The sequence below is a fragment of the Zalophus californianus genome, chromosome 13 (genome assembly GCF_009762305.2).
Source record: "Zalophus californianus isolate mZalCal1 chromosome 13, mZalCal1.pri.v2, whole genome shotgun sequence".
Classification (NCBI taxonomy): Eukaryota; Metazoa; Chordata; class Mammalia; order Carnivora; family Otariidae; genus Zalophus; species Zalophus californianus.
In genome coordinates, this window is record NC_045607.1 from 69,727,025 (window position 1) to 69,747,517 (window position 20,493).

The 20,493-nt window shown below is 42.1% G+C and overlaps 1 protein-coding gene across 7 annotated transcripts in view; it reads right to left on the reverse strand.

Annotated features, from left to right (window-relative positions):
• NTRK2 (neurotrophic receptor tyrosine kinase 2) overlaps positions 1-20,493 on the reverse strand; it is a 331,355-nt gene that overhangs the window by 236,983 nt on the left and 73,879 nt on the right. For all 7 annotated transcript variants that reach the window (XR_003523612.2, XM_027614950.2, XM_027614951.2 and 4 more), the window contains exon 14: positions 14,762-14,861. Coding sequence is in view for 6 of the 7 variants with exons in the window: in XM_027614950.2 (XP_027470751.1) it covers positions 14,762-14,861 (100 nt within the window). In the remaining variant the exon portion in view is untranslated. The remainder of the gene's footprint in view (positions 1-14,761; positions 14,862-20,493) is intronic.

Below are 20,493 nucleotides of genomic sequence, written 5' to 3' on the forward strand. Positions count from 1 at the left end.
CAATGAACTCTCATCCAAGGTGAAACATTTGCTAAAGTCAGTGCTAAGATCAGGAACAAAGCTCCTCAGACTTGGCGTCTCCCACTCTTGGCATATTTGAGTCCTGAGAATTCAGAGTCTGATTATAATTCTCTGCTTCCGCTTGCATTGTTTCATAATTGAAAAGAATCTGATATGTAGTATAAGATGCAGAACAGGAAAACCGAGAAGTCAAACCAAAAATAATACCATCCAAGAAACCATGCCAATGAATGGGATTATCCAACACTGAGGCCATTGTTTTCCATGTGTAGGTTTTCATTGCGCAGGTCTGCACACGGCAGATTCTCTTTGCAAATGCGCTTTTTCTCTGGTAATATCTGGGTTAGTTTCTTTGAATTTGCTAACCCAAAGCTCATTAGGTGATGAGTAAGAAACAAACTAGAATAAATAGGTATTATTGGGCAGTTCATAAAGAGGAAGATCTACCTGACAATAAAGAGGACTTCCCAAGGTCTTACAGGGTCTGATGCAAAAAATTCTGCTCCATATCACCCAAGGCCAGAGAAGAGGGCCAAGTGGACAGAGCTCCCCAAAGGTGGTAGTCAATCAAATACTTCCTAAATAAGGAATGAGTTGTGAAGCATCAAGAGAGAAAAATGCATTTAAGGGGATCTGGATATTTTGCCCATAGAACACAACATCCCATGGTGATTCAAGAAAGAAGACTGATCCAGTCCACCAGACGGTAAAGTGCTATTAGTCATTTGTTGGGAGGACACTAAGCAGGAAAATCAAGTGCTCTCTTCTGCTCTGGAAATGCACAACTTTGAAACTTTCAGCCTGACCTTAAGTTCTAGCCTTGCCTCTCAAGCTGAAAGGCACACATGCAGAGAACATGGGTTCTCCTTAATGCTTAATCACCATGATGAAGGAAAACAGAGGAATTCCCATAAATTCTCTGCTTGCTCTGAAAATGCATCATTTTAGTTTTCAGACAGTGGTGTTCTTCTCCCAATAGCAACCGAGATTTCAAAAAGAGGGAATTTTATTCAAAGTGTATCAGCCATGAAAGTAATTATAATACCCCTGTTCTTGGAGGGAACTGGGCTGCGCATATGAGAAAGCAGAGTGAAGCTAGAAGGATCAGAAGGAAAACTCAAGACACAGCTCAAAGCCTGGGTCCTACCCGCTATGGTCACAAGCGGCCACAGTCATGTGATTACCAACCACCACAGTTTTCCATGACAGCATAATGCTGGGGGAATGCAGACAACCAACAAACTTTTTACAAACCCTCATTTCGGTGTGTGTGTGTGTGTGTGTGTGTGTGTGTGTGTGTACGCTCATTTGTGTATGAATGTTGAGAAAGGGGCACGGGTGGGGGTTATCATACTCCTGAAGCCGTTCATGAACTTGCAGTGAAATTTTCTGCATACCCTTGTATCATGAACGTCTCTCCCCTATCCCCCAGCAACACCTTCCCCCAAGTCATCTTTTGTTGCCAGAAACTAATGCATTATATGAATACATCACCGTTGCCCCCACTGGAGTTCTTTACATGCAACTGTACACGTATGCCTTAACCAAGGACCTTCTGCACCATGACCCCTCATCAGACAAAGGCTGGTAAGTCCCTATGTGAGCTGCATTTCTACCACCCTTCTGGTCTCTCCCACTGCTCTCCCCACCCTCACTGTGTTCCAGCCACACCGGTCTCTGCTGCTCCTTCAACATGCAGAGCTCACCCCAGGCTCCCTGGCCCTCGCATTGGCTTTTCCCTCTGCCTGGAATGCTGTTCCCTCAGATATCAGCATGTTCACTCCCTCACTGCCCTTGACTCTTAGTAGACAGGCCTGTCTTAACTATTTATGAACAATGAACCTGTCATTATCCTCCTCTTACTTCGTGTCCTTTAGGCATTTGTCATCACTTGTAGATGACATCTACATTTCTTCCTGTTTTCCTTATCTTCCCTCCAGTAGAGTTTAAGCTCCATGAGGCAGAAACTTTGTTCTGTTTAGTATTAAATTCCCAGAGCCTTAGGACAGTCCTATTCAAATACTCTTTAAATTTACATTTAAATTATTTACCTAATATTTTTTCTTTATTTCATGTTTTTAGTTTAAGCCTTATCTTAAAAATAATATCATGGAATCAAGGGTATGATGCGCTAGGGATATTTTCTCTAATAAAGAGTAAAATAAATACAGAACTATCAGAATGAAAGATGTTTACCCTTGAGTATCTGCTAAAACCATCTCATTATCACTGATGATATATGTCCCCAGCTTTGAGAAACACAGTATCATCCATTGGCAACAGATACCAGTGACAATACATGCTAGGCTCATCCAATGGGGATACATACCAGTGTGAAAGCAGTGACCTTGGCATGCAAACAAGTGTTACTTACTCTTCATAATGTTTCTTAGTTTCATAGCATAAAACATCAAAGCTGGAGTCACAGGCCTGGCTTACAGCTCTCAGTCTGCCACAAGCCAGCTATGTATCTACCCTTAGGCAAGTGCCTTAAGCTCCCTGGGCCCAATGTCCTCACCTCTGTAATCAAGGCTTTGGATGATTCCTAAGCCTGCTGCCAGCTCTCTGTTTTTATTTCTTCCAACCACCACACAGATGCAAGAGGGAATCCTAAAGCAATTGTTATTAATACCTAGTTAATATTTAATCATTGTGATAAAGAAAAATAGAACTCACACAATATCTTTGCTCTGTGACTTTGAGAAACAGAAAATAAATATATTTTATAAAATAAAATAATTTTGAAATAGTTATACTGGGACTATGAATCTTTTCTATAACCCCATGACCCTTCCCAGTGTAGGCAGCTGGATATCAAACATCCAATGCCTCAAGCAAGAGTTATCCAGGCAGAACTAAAATTAAAAAGTTGAAACCTTTGGTCGAGGCCAGAATGCTCATTTCTTCCCCCAATGGAAGCCGGTATGTATAGAATGATTAAATTTTAAAAAACACCATTCTAAAAAAAAAATAAAAATTAAAAAATTAAAAAAATAAAGAACACCATTCTGCAACCCTTAGAAATTAAATAACTATTTCAGGAAAGGCTCAGAGCTAGATACCAAGCCCATTAGGTTCAAATTTTAGGGGAAGAGGCTATTTGCTAGATGCCAAACTATCACTCCACAAATTACTTACCAATTGCCAAGGGAAATTTAAATTTATAAAGAAAAGATCTGGGGGTCACCTTCCTTAAAAAGCAATCCAACTTACACTAGTAGTGTAATGACCTGACATTGTGTGCTTCTAAATGAGATATAATGTAAAGTGTTCAGCATCTGTGATGGCCTTCTTCCCCAAAACATTTCACTTACACCTAATCAAGCCTTTTGAAATAAGTTCCAATTCAAGGAAATACAGGGGATAAATGACAAGTTAAAGAATCCCACAAAAAACGGCATCTGGATGGCTTAGTCGGTTAAGCATCTGCCTTTGGCTCAGGTCATGATCCCGAGGTCCTGGGATTGAGCCCCGCGTCAGGCTCCCTGCTCAGCAGGGAGCCTGCTTCTCCCTCTCCCTCTGCCGCTCCCCCTGTTTGTGCTCTCTCACTCTCTCTCTCTCTCAAATAAATAAATAAAATCTTAAAATATAAAAAAGGATACTGCAAAAAAAAAGTCACTTATACTGCTAGAATGAAGGACATCCTACAGGACAACTGGCTGGTCCCTTCAAAAAGTCAATGTCAAGAGGGAAGAAAATGAAGGTAGCATTCTAGACTAAAACAGACGAAAGAAGCACACTCACCACATGCAATGCATGAACTCTGAGTTGATCTCGGTTTGAAACAGAAGCTTATGAGCAGTGGGTATTATACACAATGGATCAATCACTGAACACTACAACAGAAACTAAAGATGTACTATATGTTGCCTAATTGAATTTAAATTAAAAAAAAAAGAATGAAATGTAAGCTGTAAAAGGCACTGTTGAATAACTGGGGGAATCTGAAGATGCACCAGGTGTTATCTGTTTTTACAGAGCTGTTTTAACTTTCTTAGGTGCAATGATATTGGTATCGGGTTGTGCTTTTAGGAGATACCGTGTCCTTAGTTGTAGGAGAAACATGCTGGGACATTTAGGTGTGAAGTGACATGATATGGGCAACTTATTTTCAAACAGCAAAATGTTAAACAGAGGATGAATCTTGGTGTTGAGTATACAGATGTTCACCGTAATATTCTTTCAAATTTTCTTCTTGTTGAAAATTTCATCATAAAAAGTCGGAGAGAAAAACAAGATCCACACACGTGACAGAAATGATTTGGAAGGAGATGAATCAGGAAAGAACACTTTTCATACTCTTTCTGTCCCCATGGGAAAGCAGAGGGCCAGAGGGGAGGCCAGCAAGTCAGCTGCAAGTGAGAGGAGACCAGTAACCTGTCCCCTCGTAAAGTATGGGGGTTGGCGGAACCATAGAACCTCTAGTCAGGGTTGGAGATCGAAAAAATGAAGAAGCCAGAGTCCATCTTTCTGGGAGGACCTTAAAAAAAGATGGCCCAGAAGCCAGAGCAATCCCAAGCCTGTAATGGCACGAGTAATAAATGAGGGAAACCATAGTGTGTCTAGGTAGAGAGAGCGGGGGCCACTTGCATAGAATTTCTCAGTCCCAAAGCCCCAAGGATGCCCCTGCAGAGATGTGTGTGAAGCTGACAGAACCTGGTTGGGAACACAAGACAGTACATCTGTGACTTGCCCGAATTTGGTGGCTGAGGACAAGTGGGAAGGTGAGCAACAAAGCAGCCACCAACATGAAGGAGAAATGACCACCTGTGGCCACAAATATGACCCCTCCACACAGTGGCATGTCATGACCCCTGAGGATTTAATCCCACACAACCCCACACGCTGCACCATCGTCCAGGAACTGAAATAAGCAACCTGAGGAAATGGAGCTGAGAGACCAGTTTGAGAGACCCTGACCTGATGGAATAAACATCGAATGTTCTGTGATTGTCCAAAATTGCCACACAGACATGATGTTTCCTATGTTAATCATAAGGAGAATGTGGTTCCACCACGGAGAATAAAAAAAGACTATCTCATTATGCACACTCAAATAATAAAGGATTTCACCAGAAGCACACGGCAGACTCGTCTAGTGAGTGTGTGACTGTTCTGAATGGTTTTGTAACAGGACGGTAGATACTGAAGCTGGAGAGGACCCTCAGATGCCCTGCAGTCCTGTACTGTTATTTCTGGTCCTCACACAATTTCCTCTTACAGATGATCCAGGAAGTCAGTGTGGGAAAGGCTCAGTTGGGTGGTTGACTCTCCTTGGGTCTTGGCGGGACTACTAAAGAGGACAACCATGACTGTAAACAGAAACACCACCTCATTCCCAACGTCCTCCCCTCCCACTCCCCTCCCACTCCTCAACTCTCGCCCCTTTCCTGCCTTCCACTCTCACTACCTGGGGTGGAGATGACTGCTCTGCCTTCAATTCAGTATATCAATCTCTTAGTATTAAAGACTTAAGTTAGAATGAAAATGTCTCTCTCTCTCCCCCACTCCCTCCCTCTCATTCTCTCTGTCCTCAGACCACTAACGCTCCCAGATGATCACAGAAGAAGCCAGTGACTTCTACTTCTGCTGATGCCTTGATGAAAATGAAGACCTCCCACCGCCATCTGCCTGCTCAAGCCTTGGCTTCTCTCACAGGAAATGCAGTATCTTGGTCTATGGATATAACAACATGGATGACAATCGACAGTATAAGGAAGAATTTATTTTCTCCAAAATCCCTCTTTTCATCTCTAGCAGGCTGCGAATACATCAAAAACAAAAGCCTATATTTGGGGCGCCTGGCTGGCTCAGTCAGAAGAGCATACGATTCTTGGTCTCAGGGTTGTGTGTTTGAGCCCCACGTTGGGTGTAGAGATTGCTTAAAAATAAAATCTTAAAAAAAAAAATTAAAGCCTCCTTTTGTTAAAAGAGACCACTTTCACAGTCTCAATCTCCTCCGCGCAAAAGGGAAGCACCTTTGAACAGGAGGCTCCATGAGCTCATGTTTCTAAGTTTAAGCTAATGGTTACTGGGTCTCTACCGAATTCCACACCTACCTGCCCTTCCTATCCCTTCCTTACAGTAAATGCCCCCCCCCAAGAAACTAGTAAAACCTCCTTACCCAATCCATCCATCAATAAAAGAGATTTCTTTAAACAGGTGAATCATCCAATGGACAATAAAATTAAGAACTTGCAGTAATTCATACCTTTAAAGAATGAAGGGCTTAACAAAAACATGTTTCAGCAGCTTTGCATTCATAATACATGTCCATAAAGTAGAGGCACGTTATAATTACAATTTTTTTCTATAAACTCAACTAATAAGCCTGAAAACACTCATATACACTGTCTACATATGACACATTTTTTTCTGTAATTCAGACTCAGTATCAATTCAGACAGGACTCTCCCCATGCTCTTTTCCTTAATGATGTATTACTATAACATAAATCTGAAAAATAACTGCCTCTTCTGGAATTAGTTCAATAAGCTGGCCACTAAATTAAGCACTAATTTAATTCTTATAGTCGCCTGAGAGATGGGCATTTTTTTCCTCATTTTACTGAAGAGGAACCTAAAATTTAGAAAGTATAAAAATTTCCCCCAAAATTATGGTGAGCAGGTGGCAGACCTGGGATGTGAACCCCAGCAAGTCTGATTCATGAGTCTCTAATATTATATTCCTCTACGCTTCTAGGTTTGAAGACTGAAGATTTAAGAACTTACAAACATGAAGGATGTGCGGTATTCAAACAGACTGTCTTCCAATGTGCCACAGGACAATTCTGCTGATTTGGAGCTAAATTTATTCCCAGAGTCATTCAGTCTCTTTGCCCAAAATAAAGGAAGATAAAATTGAAGCATATGTTAGAATTTAAGCCAAGCTATTATCTGTCCTCTTCGTAAATTCTGAAAAGCATGTCCACCAAAATCAGATGCTAGGAATGAGGGGGAAGAAAACCAAAAGAGAGGAAGAATGTAAAATTAGGGAGCAAGGAGACGTGGAAGGACAAAATGAAAGGCAGAAAAAAAATGAAAGGTTAAAAAAAAGAGAGAAATGGGAATGGAGCAAAAGGGAAGAAGAAGAACACCCCAGATGTCCTGACTTGGGAGGTCTTTTGGAAAGTATGCCATGATCTGTGTGTAGGGGGGGCACCTGGGGGGCACAGTTAAGCCTCCGCTTCTTGGTTTTGGCTCCGGTCATGACCTCAGGGTCGTGAGATCGAGCCCCACATTGGGCTCTGCGCTCATTGGGGAGTCTGCTGGAGGTCCCTTCTCTCTCCTCCCCCCCCCACCTCACAAATGAATAAATAAATCTTAGAAAAAAAAAAAAGGGAGGTTAAAGTGAGTTCACCACAGGGTTTCTGGAGAACCGAAGAATGGGGAACAATTTTTCTTGACTTTGAAGTTCCAAACCTAATTTCTTAAGGGCTCCTTTGTCTTTTCGTGAAACACTAGTAGTGCAGAATGCCCCTAAACGATATCATGCGCACTTTTTCCATTCCAGACATAGCTGGGCCCTCCCGTGAAGCACACGGAGCTGGTGGTACACCCAGGTGAAGCAGGTAGTTTACGAAGTTCAAGGTCAGGGCACTTGTGAGGCTAAGGGGGAGAAAAGCTGCTACTTCCTGCTGCCTGATGGAGCCAGTTCCTGAAAGTTCTACATCCATGTTCAATCTGCTGCAACGAATAAGCATGTTCTGCCCTTACAGAGACATAACCCAAATATCGTCCCAGAGAGAAGTGACAGGGATCGGAGAGCAGATCCTTGCCTTGCAGACATATATGGGGAAAAGTTTTGTAATAACATTCTCCAAATGACAGAAAAGGAACGCTTGGGTTAATTCTTTTTTTTTTTTCTGATACATTTCCAATTTGTTAAATTACCCATAACTCTTTCAACAGAATGTCTTTTCTGAAATACCTGAAAATTTTATTAAAACCAACAATTTTTTCCTCTACTAAGAGAGTGTGACGATATACTCTGAGCTCAATCAGAAGCTAGGGGAAGGGCAGCAAAAAAAAAAGGTTCCTGTGAAAACCTCCATTCTCTGTTACTATTTGGTGAGGCTTACACTCCCATATATTATATGAGAATGAACAAAGCTCATTACTTACTTTTCAAGAGTTAAATGCTAAGTTCTTCAAAGATTCTTTTCTGTTTTATTAGGGGCTTTCTGATTCCAGAAAGTTAAAATAATATTCTTGGTCTCTCTGAAAATGTCACACTAAAATTTGTTCAAAAATCTTTACTTTATATACCTCTGGGGAAAAAAAGAAAAAAACAGAGTACTTGATACCAAGTTGAAAAAAAAAATTTCAGAAAGATTAAAGAGCTAAGTTAATACACACAGAGTAAAACTAGCGAAAGAAATATTAAGAACTATGTTTACAACCATAGGGAGGGGAAGGCTTCCTAAGCCAGATGTAACACTTGGATAAAAAAGAGGGGCAGACTCACTTCTATAAGAAGGTAAATCTGTTGTTTGCCCAAAGACATTATTTATAAAAAGGTAAAGACTAGAAAAACATCAGAACTATATATATAACCAATAAAAAATGAGTGTACATGATTTATAAGGTACGTCTGTAAATCAACAGGTAAAATGAACATTTCTTCTTATTGGTCACCTGATAAAGATGTTTCACCTTATTATCATTTTTTAAAGATTTACTTATTAATTTGAGAGAGAGAGAGAGCGTATGCATGAGCACCTGGCGGGTATGGGGAGGGAAAGAATCCCAAGCAGGCTCCATGCTCAGTGGGGCTCAATGCCAGGACCCCAATACCATGACTTGAGCGGAAATCAAGAGTCGGATGCTCAACCAACTGAGCCACTCAAGTACCGCATTTCACCTCATTATTAGTCAGAATATCACTTTAACTGAATTGGCAAAAATAGAAAAGATTGATAATAGCTGATATGGATGAAAGTATCAACAAAGGATGCTCTCATATACTACTAGTGAGAATATAAATTGATAAGCATTTACTCAAAATAATCTCTCAAAATATAAAATACACACACCCTTTTCTCTTAGCAATCTATTCCAAGTATCTATCTCTATACGTAAGGCATTATTTGAAACACTTTTCTGAAAACTTGGTAAAAGCATACACATTAAAACAGAACTTTAAACCATAACAACATAAACACTAAAAGGAGAAAACAAATCACAATTTGTCAGTAATAATTATCATAATTACTAAATGCCAGGAACTTTCCTGCGCCCTTCCTATACATAAACTCAGCGTGTTTCCTAACAACCCGACGAGGTGGGTACAATGATTGCCCCATTCCAGATGGAAATACTGAGGCAAGGGAGGATGGGAAAGTTGCTCAAAGTTACACAGCTTGTCACGGGCAGAGGCAGGTTTCAGACCCAAGGAGCCTGAGAGCAGCCTACTCTGAAACACTGGTTAGTTCAAATCCAGGAGATATCCAGGTACTGATGCCGAAAGATCCACAAGGCAAACTGTCACCCTTACAGCAGATGCAGCTTGAGTTTGGGATTACAATTTCTTTATGGGACCAAAAATGAGTCTGTTTGATTATCTACATGTGGATTTTATTATTTGCATAATATATGCATTCTAGATAGTTAAAGAAGGTTCTCCCTAGCAGTGGAAAGGGTAGCAAGAAAGGAAGAGCAAGTGCAATCCTCCTTTTAGCTCCGTATATTTCCAAACCGCTTGAAACTGTGAAAAGTAAGAATGCATTCGTGTGTTCCTGTTATAATTTTTTTAAGTTATTTGTCTTTAAAAAAAAAAAAAAAACAGTGGGGGTGCATATGGAAAACAGTTTGTCCTTACAGATGTTTCTACAACTGTGTTTCTGGCTTTTGAACACATTTTTCCCTCTTTTAAAAGTTGATCCAAATATCTGTTCAACTCAACCTCCTCAACTTTCCAGAATTATTTTCAGTTCGTAGAAAAGGCTTTAACCTTCAACTTCTCTAGCTTCGGTCCCAGTATATGTTTATGACTATTTTTAAATAGCCAAATTTTCGGTTCCTGTTGAAAGACATTTAGGAGATCATTTATAAGAGGAAAAACAAACTGTTGACCTTGAATATAGAGTTGAGAAAACCTGGCTCTGCATTCTCAGGGAGTGCAGTTCTCTGGTCAATTATGAATTAGAAATTTCTACAGCTCAATTTGTAGGAATGAGTGCAGATCAGTGGTTTACGTGCAAGGACAGGAGGCCGCAGATGAAATCTGCAGGCTATCAACACGGAATGAGAGAACAGGCTTCCTATTCCAGTTCCTCCTGTGGGATGTCTTAGGGTCACTTAGATATATTTACTGTAGATGGACAAAGGATGCACTGGTACTCGGAATAAATATTATGTGGGCTTCCATCGGAAAGTGCACGTAACAAAGCTGATGGTCACAAGGATTCTCCATCAGGGTGACGAGTGCCAAGCCCCCTCCACCCTTCTGGCTCCCTTATATTTTTTCCAGGCCTGCACACCAACCACGCCATCAGGCGGGGCTCCCAAATGCGGAGTGCTCTTGGAAGGCCCGGCAGCCCTCATGCCCCCCGATGTTTCCACTTCCCCGTCCTGCACACTTCTCCATCTTCTGTGAAGAAAGGGAGCCAGGAAGTAATGTGAGAACTAAACACGAGACTTGGTTACAACACAAGCAAGAGCGTGCTGAGGCCTGGTTGCCTGTTCCTTTGGCAATACAGCTGCTCTGGAAAAGTCTTGAAGCCCTATTTCAGCAGAAACTAAAATTAAAATCAATCAGAAGCAGCCTGAAGAGAAAAGGGATAAAATTATGCATTTATGTATAGGGGTATGGATACAGACATAAATGTCGGTAGTTTGTTATATATTTTAGGCATCTATCTTAAGCGCACATATAAATAATCCCTATACAGATGACCAAGCACTAACAGAAGGCCTTTATTCAGGGCTTCCGTGATTATGGTAACCAGATATTCAACCAAAAAGCAATAGGGTGGTGTAAAGACATAAAAATGAGCACGGAAAAACAGACTGGGGTAAATTCTACCTCCTGACATCTTCATTGACAAAAGGCCAGTAGTCCATTGAACACTGGCAACAAGAAGCTTAGACTATATTAAGCAATAATGAAAAATAAATTCTAGGTTAGCACCAAGATAGAACCCACCATCAGGCACTTCCGCCAGCTTCAAAGCTGGACTAAGACACATATTCCAAGGCCATATACTCAAAGGCAGAGAAGCAGAAATCCATGATGCTCCTGTATAAAATGGAAAGCCAAAGTGAACCCTCCAAACTGAAACAGCCATAATTGTATGAAAATTGTATGAAAACCTATAAATCCTAAGCAGAAACCTAGCAAAATGACCTCCTGTCTAGGGCCATTACTTATCTGGAATAATCAAAGAAAGCAGGGGTGAAGGGGGTGGAGAGAGGCTCTGGCTCCTTAAAAACTTAGAAAAGCTCTCAGTCTCTTTCACCATTCACATATGAGCTGTCCTCCAGATATCAACTGTTTTCCAATTACCAAACTAAAGTGACTGAAATTGGAAACTCTCTGTGATCATTCATTCAGTCAATTAATACTTATTGAGTGCCAATTTGGATGATGAACAAGACCACTGCAAACCCTGTCTTCACAGAGCTCCCAGCCAAAGCTCCATGTGTGAGATGGTCCCTTCAGCCTTTGGTTGCAGGGAATTGACAGAACAGAAAATAAACCCTAGGAAACTTCCAGTCACATAAACCCACGTCCAGAGAACACACCACCACTCACTGGTGATATTCTAAAATCTAGATTTAACGCTCAGGTTTGGCATTTAGAGATCACCTTCCCACAAAAACAATACCATCAATCATGTCTGGGTCCTTGGGGCAATCCACAGGGCTTGAGTTGCCCTGCATTCAACTGCAGTGTGATTTAAAGAGGTTTCTGGTGACCCCAGACCCTTCCAATCCACAATCTTAAACTATGGTTACGATCCCGAGACAGCTACTGTGATGACACAGTCGACATTGGACACTGGGATGGGCAAAAACCTGCAAGTGCATGGTGGGCGGGCTGACTGCCACCTGCAATCTCAATCCGTCTCCCGGACAAGGGACTAGGAATGGAGGTAGAATCTCCCAAAGGTGCTTCTGAGGCAAGAATTACATTTGGAACAGTTCATTTGCCCATCACACAGAACAGAGCCGTTGGTCCCGGCCAAGGCTACGCGCATTTTGCACAGTTGTTACTGAGAAATCACCACTCACGTGTTTCCTGGCGATTTCAGGAGGTCTGATAGTATCTTTACATACTCTTCCCTTTTTAAGGCATACATCTTTTTCAGCAGTGATCCCAGCACTAATAGCATTTAAAGTACATTAACTTCTATTAATGTTTAAATACCACTTTTTATGTAGTTTCATTACTGCCCTCATCTTATCTTCCAGACTCCCCCCCCGCAAAAAAATCATCAACTCAGCATCTGACTAGTAAAAACAATAGCCTCAGCTCAAGCCCGATGTGTTTAAACCATGGCATGGATAGATGTGCAGCAAAAATAGAAAAAGAAGTTATTCTAAACAAGACCGTGAATCTCCAAGATGATTTTTTCAAAAACAACTTTATTTATGTTTGGAAATAAGGGAGTGAAAGCATAGGATATAGTAGCTAGTGCCTGAAGGAAGTCATTTACTGGCTCTGGGACAAGGTTTAGCAAAATCTTCCTTACAATTCATTAAGGATCCCCTTAGGTTATACATGCTCGGGAAATGTAGGTGCTTTGGCGGTAATCATCCCAAATTATCCAAATAAAAATCTGTTTCAGTCTTCGTGTGGGAGTCTCTATAGGAAATACAATCTTCTCTGAAACAAATGTCTACCTTTTATTCTCTCCCTCCCTGCACCGCACAGACTATGTGAACACTTACAGACCATTCCAGAGGTTGTTTTCCTAACACAAAGCTGGGGTGGGGGCAGCTCCTAAATATCGCTGCTAGGGTTCCCAAAGCTTTTGTGAAGCTCCTGGTAGAACCTAGACAGATTTTCTCTCTGAAGAGCCCATGAGATGAAAGGTCTCAAACTAAACCCTCAAGAAGGGAAAGTAATAATGCTAGTATCTGGCTCTCTCCAGTAAAATCCCTGCTTGGGGACATCCACTCCAAGTGCCTCTAAGGAAACAAAGTACTTGATCCGAATGAGGAAAACAAAATGCCATGGTGGGTGGCTGACATGCAGAGAACAGTAGCCTCGCCCAGACCTAGGCCCAGAAAGGTCTGCAAAGCAATGCCCCTCCCCCATCTTGTCACTCAGAAGGTGCTAGCCCATGTTGATCTCATAGAACGGTGATTCTCCAGGAATGCTTGGGCCATGGTAGTATTGGCATCCCTTGGAAACTGTTAGAAATGCCAAGTATCAGGCCCACCTCAGACCGATTAAATCAGAAACTCTTGGGGTGGCCCAGAAATCTGTGTTTTCACAAGCCTTCCAGGAGTTGCTGATGCAAAGTCACGTTTGTAAACCAGCATCGTAGTAGGACTAATTAAAATCACTGTCCCTCCCCCAGGCCTTATTTATAACTGGAGAATGAGAGATCTTTCCTCCTCCAAAAGAAATGTCAAGAATTGGCAGGTCAAGAGAAAGTCAGGAGCAGATTTGGGGGCTATTCAAGGCCTAATTTACCACTACTCCTCCCGGTTCACTTCAGGTTTAGGGATTTTGATCATGGGCACCCACAGAGGGAGAGGAGAAAACGTCAGAAATAGATCCACTCCACCCCAGAGCCCAGTGTACGCTGGATAGCTTATCGCTCCATAAACAGCACTTCCAAGTGAGTAGGCAGCGTAAATAGTGGTTGTAATGAACCAGACAGATCAAGAAAACCCACCACGTTGTCTTCAACACAACGAAGCCACCACTAAACCTTCTTCGCAGCTTTCGCAAGCTGGTGGCTATTTGTAAGAGACCACACAAAATTCAACAATAGCATCTTAGTCAATACATAACATTTAAACTTCAGAGCAAATGCTTTTCAATCGCTGAAAATCTTGGCTATTTATAGAACAAGAACATTTAAATAAGTTTTCCCCCTACAATGAATTTTCCGTCCTCTGAGGGAGACCCCTGGTCTATTCTTGGGCAGCATGGCCAACAATTTTACAATTTTTAATCGAGAACTGGGAATCTTTCCATTAATGCATGCACGCACGTGCGCGTGCGCGCACACACACACACACACACACACACACACACACACACACCCTCATTCACAAAGCTTCAATGTACAGCCTGGGTTCTGATTTCGCTTCCCCAACACAGTTCAAATCTCAGAAGATGAGAACCTTACTGTAAAAGCAGTAGCAACAACAAAAGCTACCATGGAAGGGTCTGGAAGTCACCTGCACAGCAGAAAGGACCCTTCTGCACAAAATACTTGTGTCCCTAACTAACCTACTGCCATCACAGCTCGCCTGCCTTTCTGAAGCCGAAGGGAAACCCAGGCACGCTTTGCCTGTATCGTTATTAGTTACTTCAGACTCAGGAAACCAGTTCCGTGTCTTCTGGGACAACCGTCCTCCTTGGAAAGTGGGCACTGCTGAGTAATCAACGTTATTTTGCTCTGCCTTGATTTGTAGTATCATATCCTTGTTGCTATTTTTTCAGCCTTAGAACCTAGTCATCGTAAATCTAGCCGCTTCTTTCTTTAGTGGTAATTAGCATTAGTCAGAAGCCAAAAATGATTCCACTTAAGAAGTAAAATAAACAGAACCATTCTTACCTTTCATGCCAAACTTGGAGTGTCTCGCCAACTTCAGCAGAAACAGCATCACCAGCAGACAAAATCCCACCACAGACGCAATTACCACCACAGCATAGACCTAGAGGAGAGAAGGGAGAGTGGTCGTGACCTTGCTCCTTAGTTCCCTACTTCCAGATGATGATGATAATGAGGATGACAGTCCATATTTACTACTTGCTCTGCTAGAAACTTTGTGTCTGTCAACCCATTTATCACTCAACAACTCTACAGTGAAGTATTGTAGGTCCGATTATTATCCCTACTTAACAAATGAGAACACAAAAGTTAGAAGCTTATAAAAATATCAATGCACTTGATACTGTATAAACACAGAGATACATTACTCTCTTCCCATCTATCTATCCTCCTACCTGCCTACCTGGAGAGAGGAAAGAGAATATACAAAACTTGAATGATAAAATACTGATTATTTCTGAAGCCGGTGAAAGATACAGTAGGGTTCATTTTGCTATGCTCTCTGCCATTGGGCATGTTAGAAAGCTGTCCATAATAAAAAGATTTTTCTTTTAAGTTAGCTAATGTTGATCTTAGACATCAGATTCCCATGGAGCTGGGAGGAGGCAGGGAAGGGAGCAGGAGGGGTACCTGTGGGTGAGTTCACTTGTGAAAGCTCACTGGGTTGTAGATTTATGATAGGTACACATATGTGTATGTATGATAGAGGTCAACACAAAGTTTTTTTAAACTTAAAATGTAATTATAACATGTGGGTTATACAAGTGGAGAGAGCAGATGCAGACCCGTGTGAATCCTGCCACAACCCTGAGAGAGATCACAGAGGCCTAAGAGTGTAATGCTAATGAAGTACATATTAACATTTCAGAAACAAAGATGGAAGCAGGACAATGCATCTCCTTCCATTCCTGCTGCTCACTCCAAGGTCCCGCTCCCAAGAAAAGTGTGACTCTCTAAGCCAGGAGGCAGCAAACTTTTGCTCTAAAGGGTTAGACAGTACATACTTTAGGCTTTGGGGGCCATACAGTCTCTTTCACAAACTCTCAACTCTGCTGGTGTAGAGTGAAAGCAGCCATAGACAATATGTAAGCAAATGGGCATGACTGGGTGCCTATAAAACTTTATTTACAAAAACAGATGGCTATAGTTTGCAGACTCCTATTCTAAATTGTTTTAGATGTCCATACTTTCTTAGATGCTTAAGCTTCTTTTTGTTTCATTTAATCTGCATAATAATCCTTAAGACATACATTATTATTCCCATCTGTGATAATCATTAATGCTGTTTACCAAACATTTCTATTTCTTCCTGCATTTCTCTTTATAAGATTCACTTCCTGGCTTCCTTGTGGTAAGATGGGTGCATGTGACCAGTTCTGGCCAATGAGGTGAGACTTGTATCCCTGACAATGGAGCATTTCACTGCTACCCTGAGATCTTAGACTGAGGCAGTTATTCACACCCAGGGATGATGTTATACCCAGGGGACAGCTGTCAATTTGGGGTTGTCACAACTGGAGGAGGGTGCTACTAGCATCTAATGGGTCAAGGCCAGGGATGCTGCTAAACATCCTACAACACTTAACAACCCCCACAACAAGAAGTTATTCATCCATAGTAACGATGTCAATAGTTCCAAGGCTGAGAACCCTGCTCTCATACTTCTTTCTCTGGGCCTTAATAAATGCTAACTTTCCAAAAGTGGCTGCCTATCAATCTAGTCTTAGAATGAGGACAAGGCTGACCGAACTGCCGGTCAACACAAATAATGAAGCAGGAAGTAAACCTTTGTCATTTTAAGCTGCTAAGGTTTGGGGATTTTTGTTACTGCAGCATAGTTTACGCTGACTGATGTACCCATCTCGGAATGAGAGGCAGTACAGCCTCTCATTACAAGAACGTGAGTTCCTCATGAGTTTGAAGTTTAGATTTACCACTTACTGGGTGCCTGACCTCAGAATTACTCAATCTCTCAGCATCCAACACGCCTCATGTGTGAAACAGGGAATATAATCATTTTACCTTGCAGATTATTTAAATCCTCAGTGAGTTAATGCAGATAATGGGTTTGGAACAGAGTCTTCTACAATAGATAATAAATTAATGTTGGCTATGAGGATGGTAAAACTGAGATTTATAAAAAGTTAAATAAGCAACCCAAGATCACACCTTTCGAGCTTGGGATTTGAACTGAAGTCTAAGTACAAAACCTGTGACTTATCCATGGTTCAGCCTTTATACTACTCCTTCAAAACACATGGCTGAGAAGGAAGACAGGATAATAAAAATGCATGGCTAATCCTCCTGTGACATCCTCTCTGGCATCCACTGGGGACAGGACAGCATTAAAGAAGGCATGAAACCCAGGAAAGGGCACATGCCACACACTTGGCCAGAATGGAGCCAAGCTGTGAGAATCCTCTCCTCCGGCACTGTGGTCATGAGTTGTGAGTGGCTCTCCCAGAGAACACCTCTGCCAATGTTTGAGTGCAGACTTAACTCTGTCTCTGTGGCCTATATACAAACAGAGTGCTTGTGATTCCTAAAAGGTTAATTATAGATCAACTTGTAACTAAGGCCATTTCCCTCAAAGGTACCTAATGATTTGGGGTGGGTTCTTTTTGTTTGTTTGTTTCCATCTTCATTTCTAACTAACATCTGCATGGAAAAGAGATCGTAGTATTTTAGCTTTCAGTTTCTCAATCTTATTATTAAATTCCAGACTTGTACTAATAGAAGGAGAAAAATTGAATAAACAAGTTCAATCCCTATTTCATAGATAAGGAAACAGGGATGGAGAGATGTTAAGAGACTTGCCCCTAGCCCCACAACTTCTCTGTAGGACCAGAGACAGCCTCTGACCCACTTCAGAAAGTACCTGACTGGCATTCAGAAGACTTGGTTCTTATGTTCCCAGGACACCTTGCTTTTACGAGCTGTGAGAGTTAACAGATGCTTCACTTCTGCAAGCTTCCATTCCCTCATTTGTACACGGAGATAATAATACCTGCCCTGACTTCTCTATTTCATTATAGAGTGTTTAAGTCAACCTGGAAAATGGGAAGGGGTTCTACTGCTGGGGAGCAGCTAACGATCTGCTAGCAAATATTTAAACCTACTGAAGCAGCTCTACATGCAAAGAATCCTTTAACAAACAAAGAATCCCAAGACAATGAGAAGAATTGTTTCCAAAAAAATGAATTGTTTGGTAAATATAGTTTCATGTACCGTGCATGTGTTGGGTGGGGGTGGTCTTTATGCGGGAGACAAGCAGGGGTGAATGTATTTGTTCATCTGTTTGCTTGGTTGGTTGGTTTAGTTGGCCGGCTGGCTGGCTGGTTAGTTGTTTGGTTGTTTGGTTATTTGGTAGGTTAGTTTGCTGTTTGCTTGTTTGGTTAGTTGGTTGGTTGGATGGTTAGTTGGCTGGTTGGTTGTTTGGTTAATTATGTGGCTGGTTGGTTGATTGGTTGGTTAGTTGTTTTTAATCTGAGGATATCTCTCAGCATTAACAAGGACCTGCTCTACTCAAAAAATCCAGCAAGGTTCATGAGGAGCACATATTGGACCAGAAAGGAAAGCATTTGAGGCTGCCTTCCAAATGCTCTGATAACACCTTTAACTCTTCTATCAGCTCCCTGACTCTGAAACTCTTCTAATCTAACAATCCTCCCTGGGATTAGGAACTGTTCATGAATTAAATATCTGATCCAGACTTAAGTTTTACATTTTCTTTAAATTCTACAAAGCATTACACCTTGCACCCATCAGGCAGATTTCCAGGGACCTCAGGTGGAATTGTAATGTACCAACTTTCAACAAAGAGTATTTTCAGTGATCTTGCCTTCCAGTGGCCCTGCTGTAAAGAGTCCAAATATCACTGAGATGTGCCACTTAGGGACTTAAATTTATCATTGGGTCTCAAAAGAGAAAAGTGAAGTTGGCATGTAATTTTTAGTAACTGGGCTATGTATACACCTGTGGGCTTAACACATACTCCTTGGATTCCTTATATACACAACTTTCTCAAACCAAAAAACACTAAGTGGTTTGGTATGAGAATAAACCAAAAAGATTGCACAAGGCAGGAAGCAGAAAACATTCTGCAGCTGATTTACCACGGCATTTGTCCCTGCTATTTCAATGCAATGCATCCTGTCATCTATGGAAATATGTGTGTGTGTGTCTCCATGTACTGGATATGCGTATTTTGAGTTGCAGCTGAGCTACATCTGTTATGATCCTCCCATTCCCACAGCCAGGGCCCTCGTTTAAATATAAATCACATCTCCCTAGCTAATCACACTGCTTCCAATCTCTCTGTCCTGCAACGCATTTTAGAGTACTCACCATTACTCTAATCAGCCTCCAATTTTTATTATCTCCTAGGTGCCAGACACTATTTGAGGGATGAGGGATACAGCTCTGAAAAACACTGACCAGGTTGCCTAGATTTGGAAATTCACTAAAGAATCTAGAGAAGGAGGGGGGTCTGGGTGGCTCAGTTGGTTAAGGGCCCGACTCTTAATTTTGGCTCAGGTCATGATCTCCAGGTCATGAGATCAAGCCCCACATCGGGCTCCATGCTCAGCATGGAGCCTGCTTGAGATTCTCTCCCTCCCTCTCCCTCTGCCCCTTCCCACCACCCATGTGCATGTGCTCTCTCTCTCTCTCTCTCTCTCTCTAAAAAGAATCTAGGGAAGGAAAAAAGACATTACACAAGTAAACAATAAAGAAGCAAGGGAATTACAGACAAGAATAACTGCTCAGAAGAAAATGGAACATGATCATGGCTGCCTGGTGGCTAAAGCCATGTGATGACCATTGGGAAGTGCATGCCTTGTAGAGGGAACAGCAAACATAAAGGCTGTGAGACAAGAGTAAGCCCGAAGCACGTGAGAGAACATGAAGAAGGACAGGTGGCACACATGAGGGCAGGGTGAGGGGTGAAGGCAGAGACGCAGATGAGGGCAAGACGTGCGGGGCCTTTTTGTCACCATGAGAAGCCGGGCTTTTGTAATAAAAGTTCTCTTACACTCACACTGGGAAGACTCTGAGAATGACAATAAAAATGATCTGATTTGTGCTTTTCAAAGGTCACTCAGGCTGCTGTATGGAGAAAGGCCGGGAGATCACAGGGTGGGAGACAGGGACAGGTAGAGGCTGCAGAGGTCATCCAGGAACGAGCAACTGTGGTAAACTTTCTCTGTGAAGGGCCAGGTGACTAAACACTTCCATCTCTTCAGGCTGCACAGACTTTGCCGCAGCTACTCCAGCTACCACCGTGGCGCAAAAGTAGCCACAGACAATATGTCAATAGGCATGACCGCGTTCCGATAAAACTTTATTCTTTACAGACACTGACATTTGAATTTCATAAGAGTTGCACGTGTCATGAAATATCATTCTCCTTTTCATTTTTTTTTCCCAAACCACTTAAAAAGGTAAAAACTCTTCTTAGCCTGCAGATGGCACAAAAACAGGGGGTGAGCGGGACTTGGCCCGTGGGCCGTAGTTTGCCAACTCTCGGGTGAGCCTGCGGCCATGGCAGTGGGGGTGGGGGATGTGGATGGGTTTGGGGTTTATCAGGTGGCAGAGCTCACAGCACAGGGGACCGGGTGCACGTGACAGTGATGAGAAGAATGAGGGACGTGGCTGGCCTTTGAGCTGAGCAGCTGACAGACCAACCCCGCCAGAGTCCTGGGGCTCAAGCCCGCCCCCTTCAGTGGCTCCTCCCT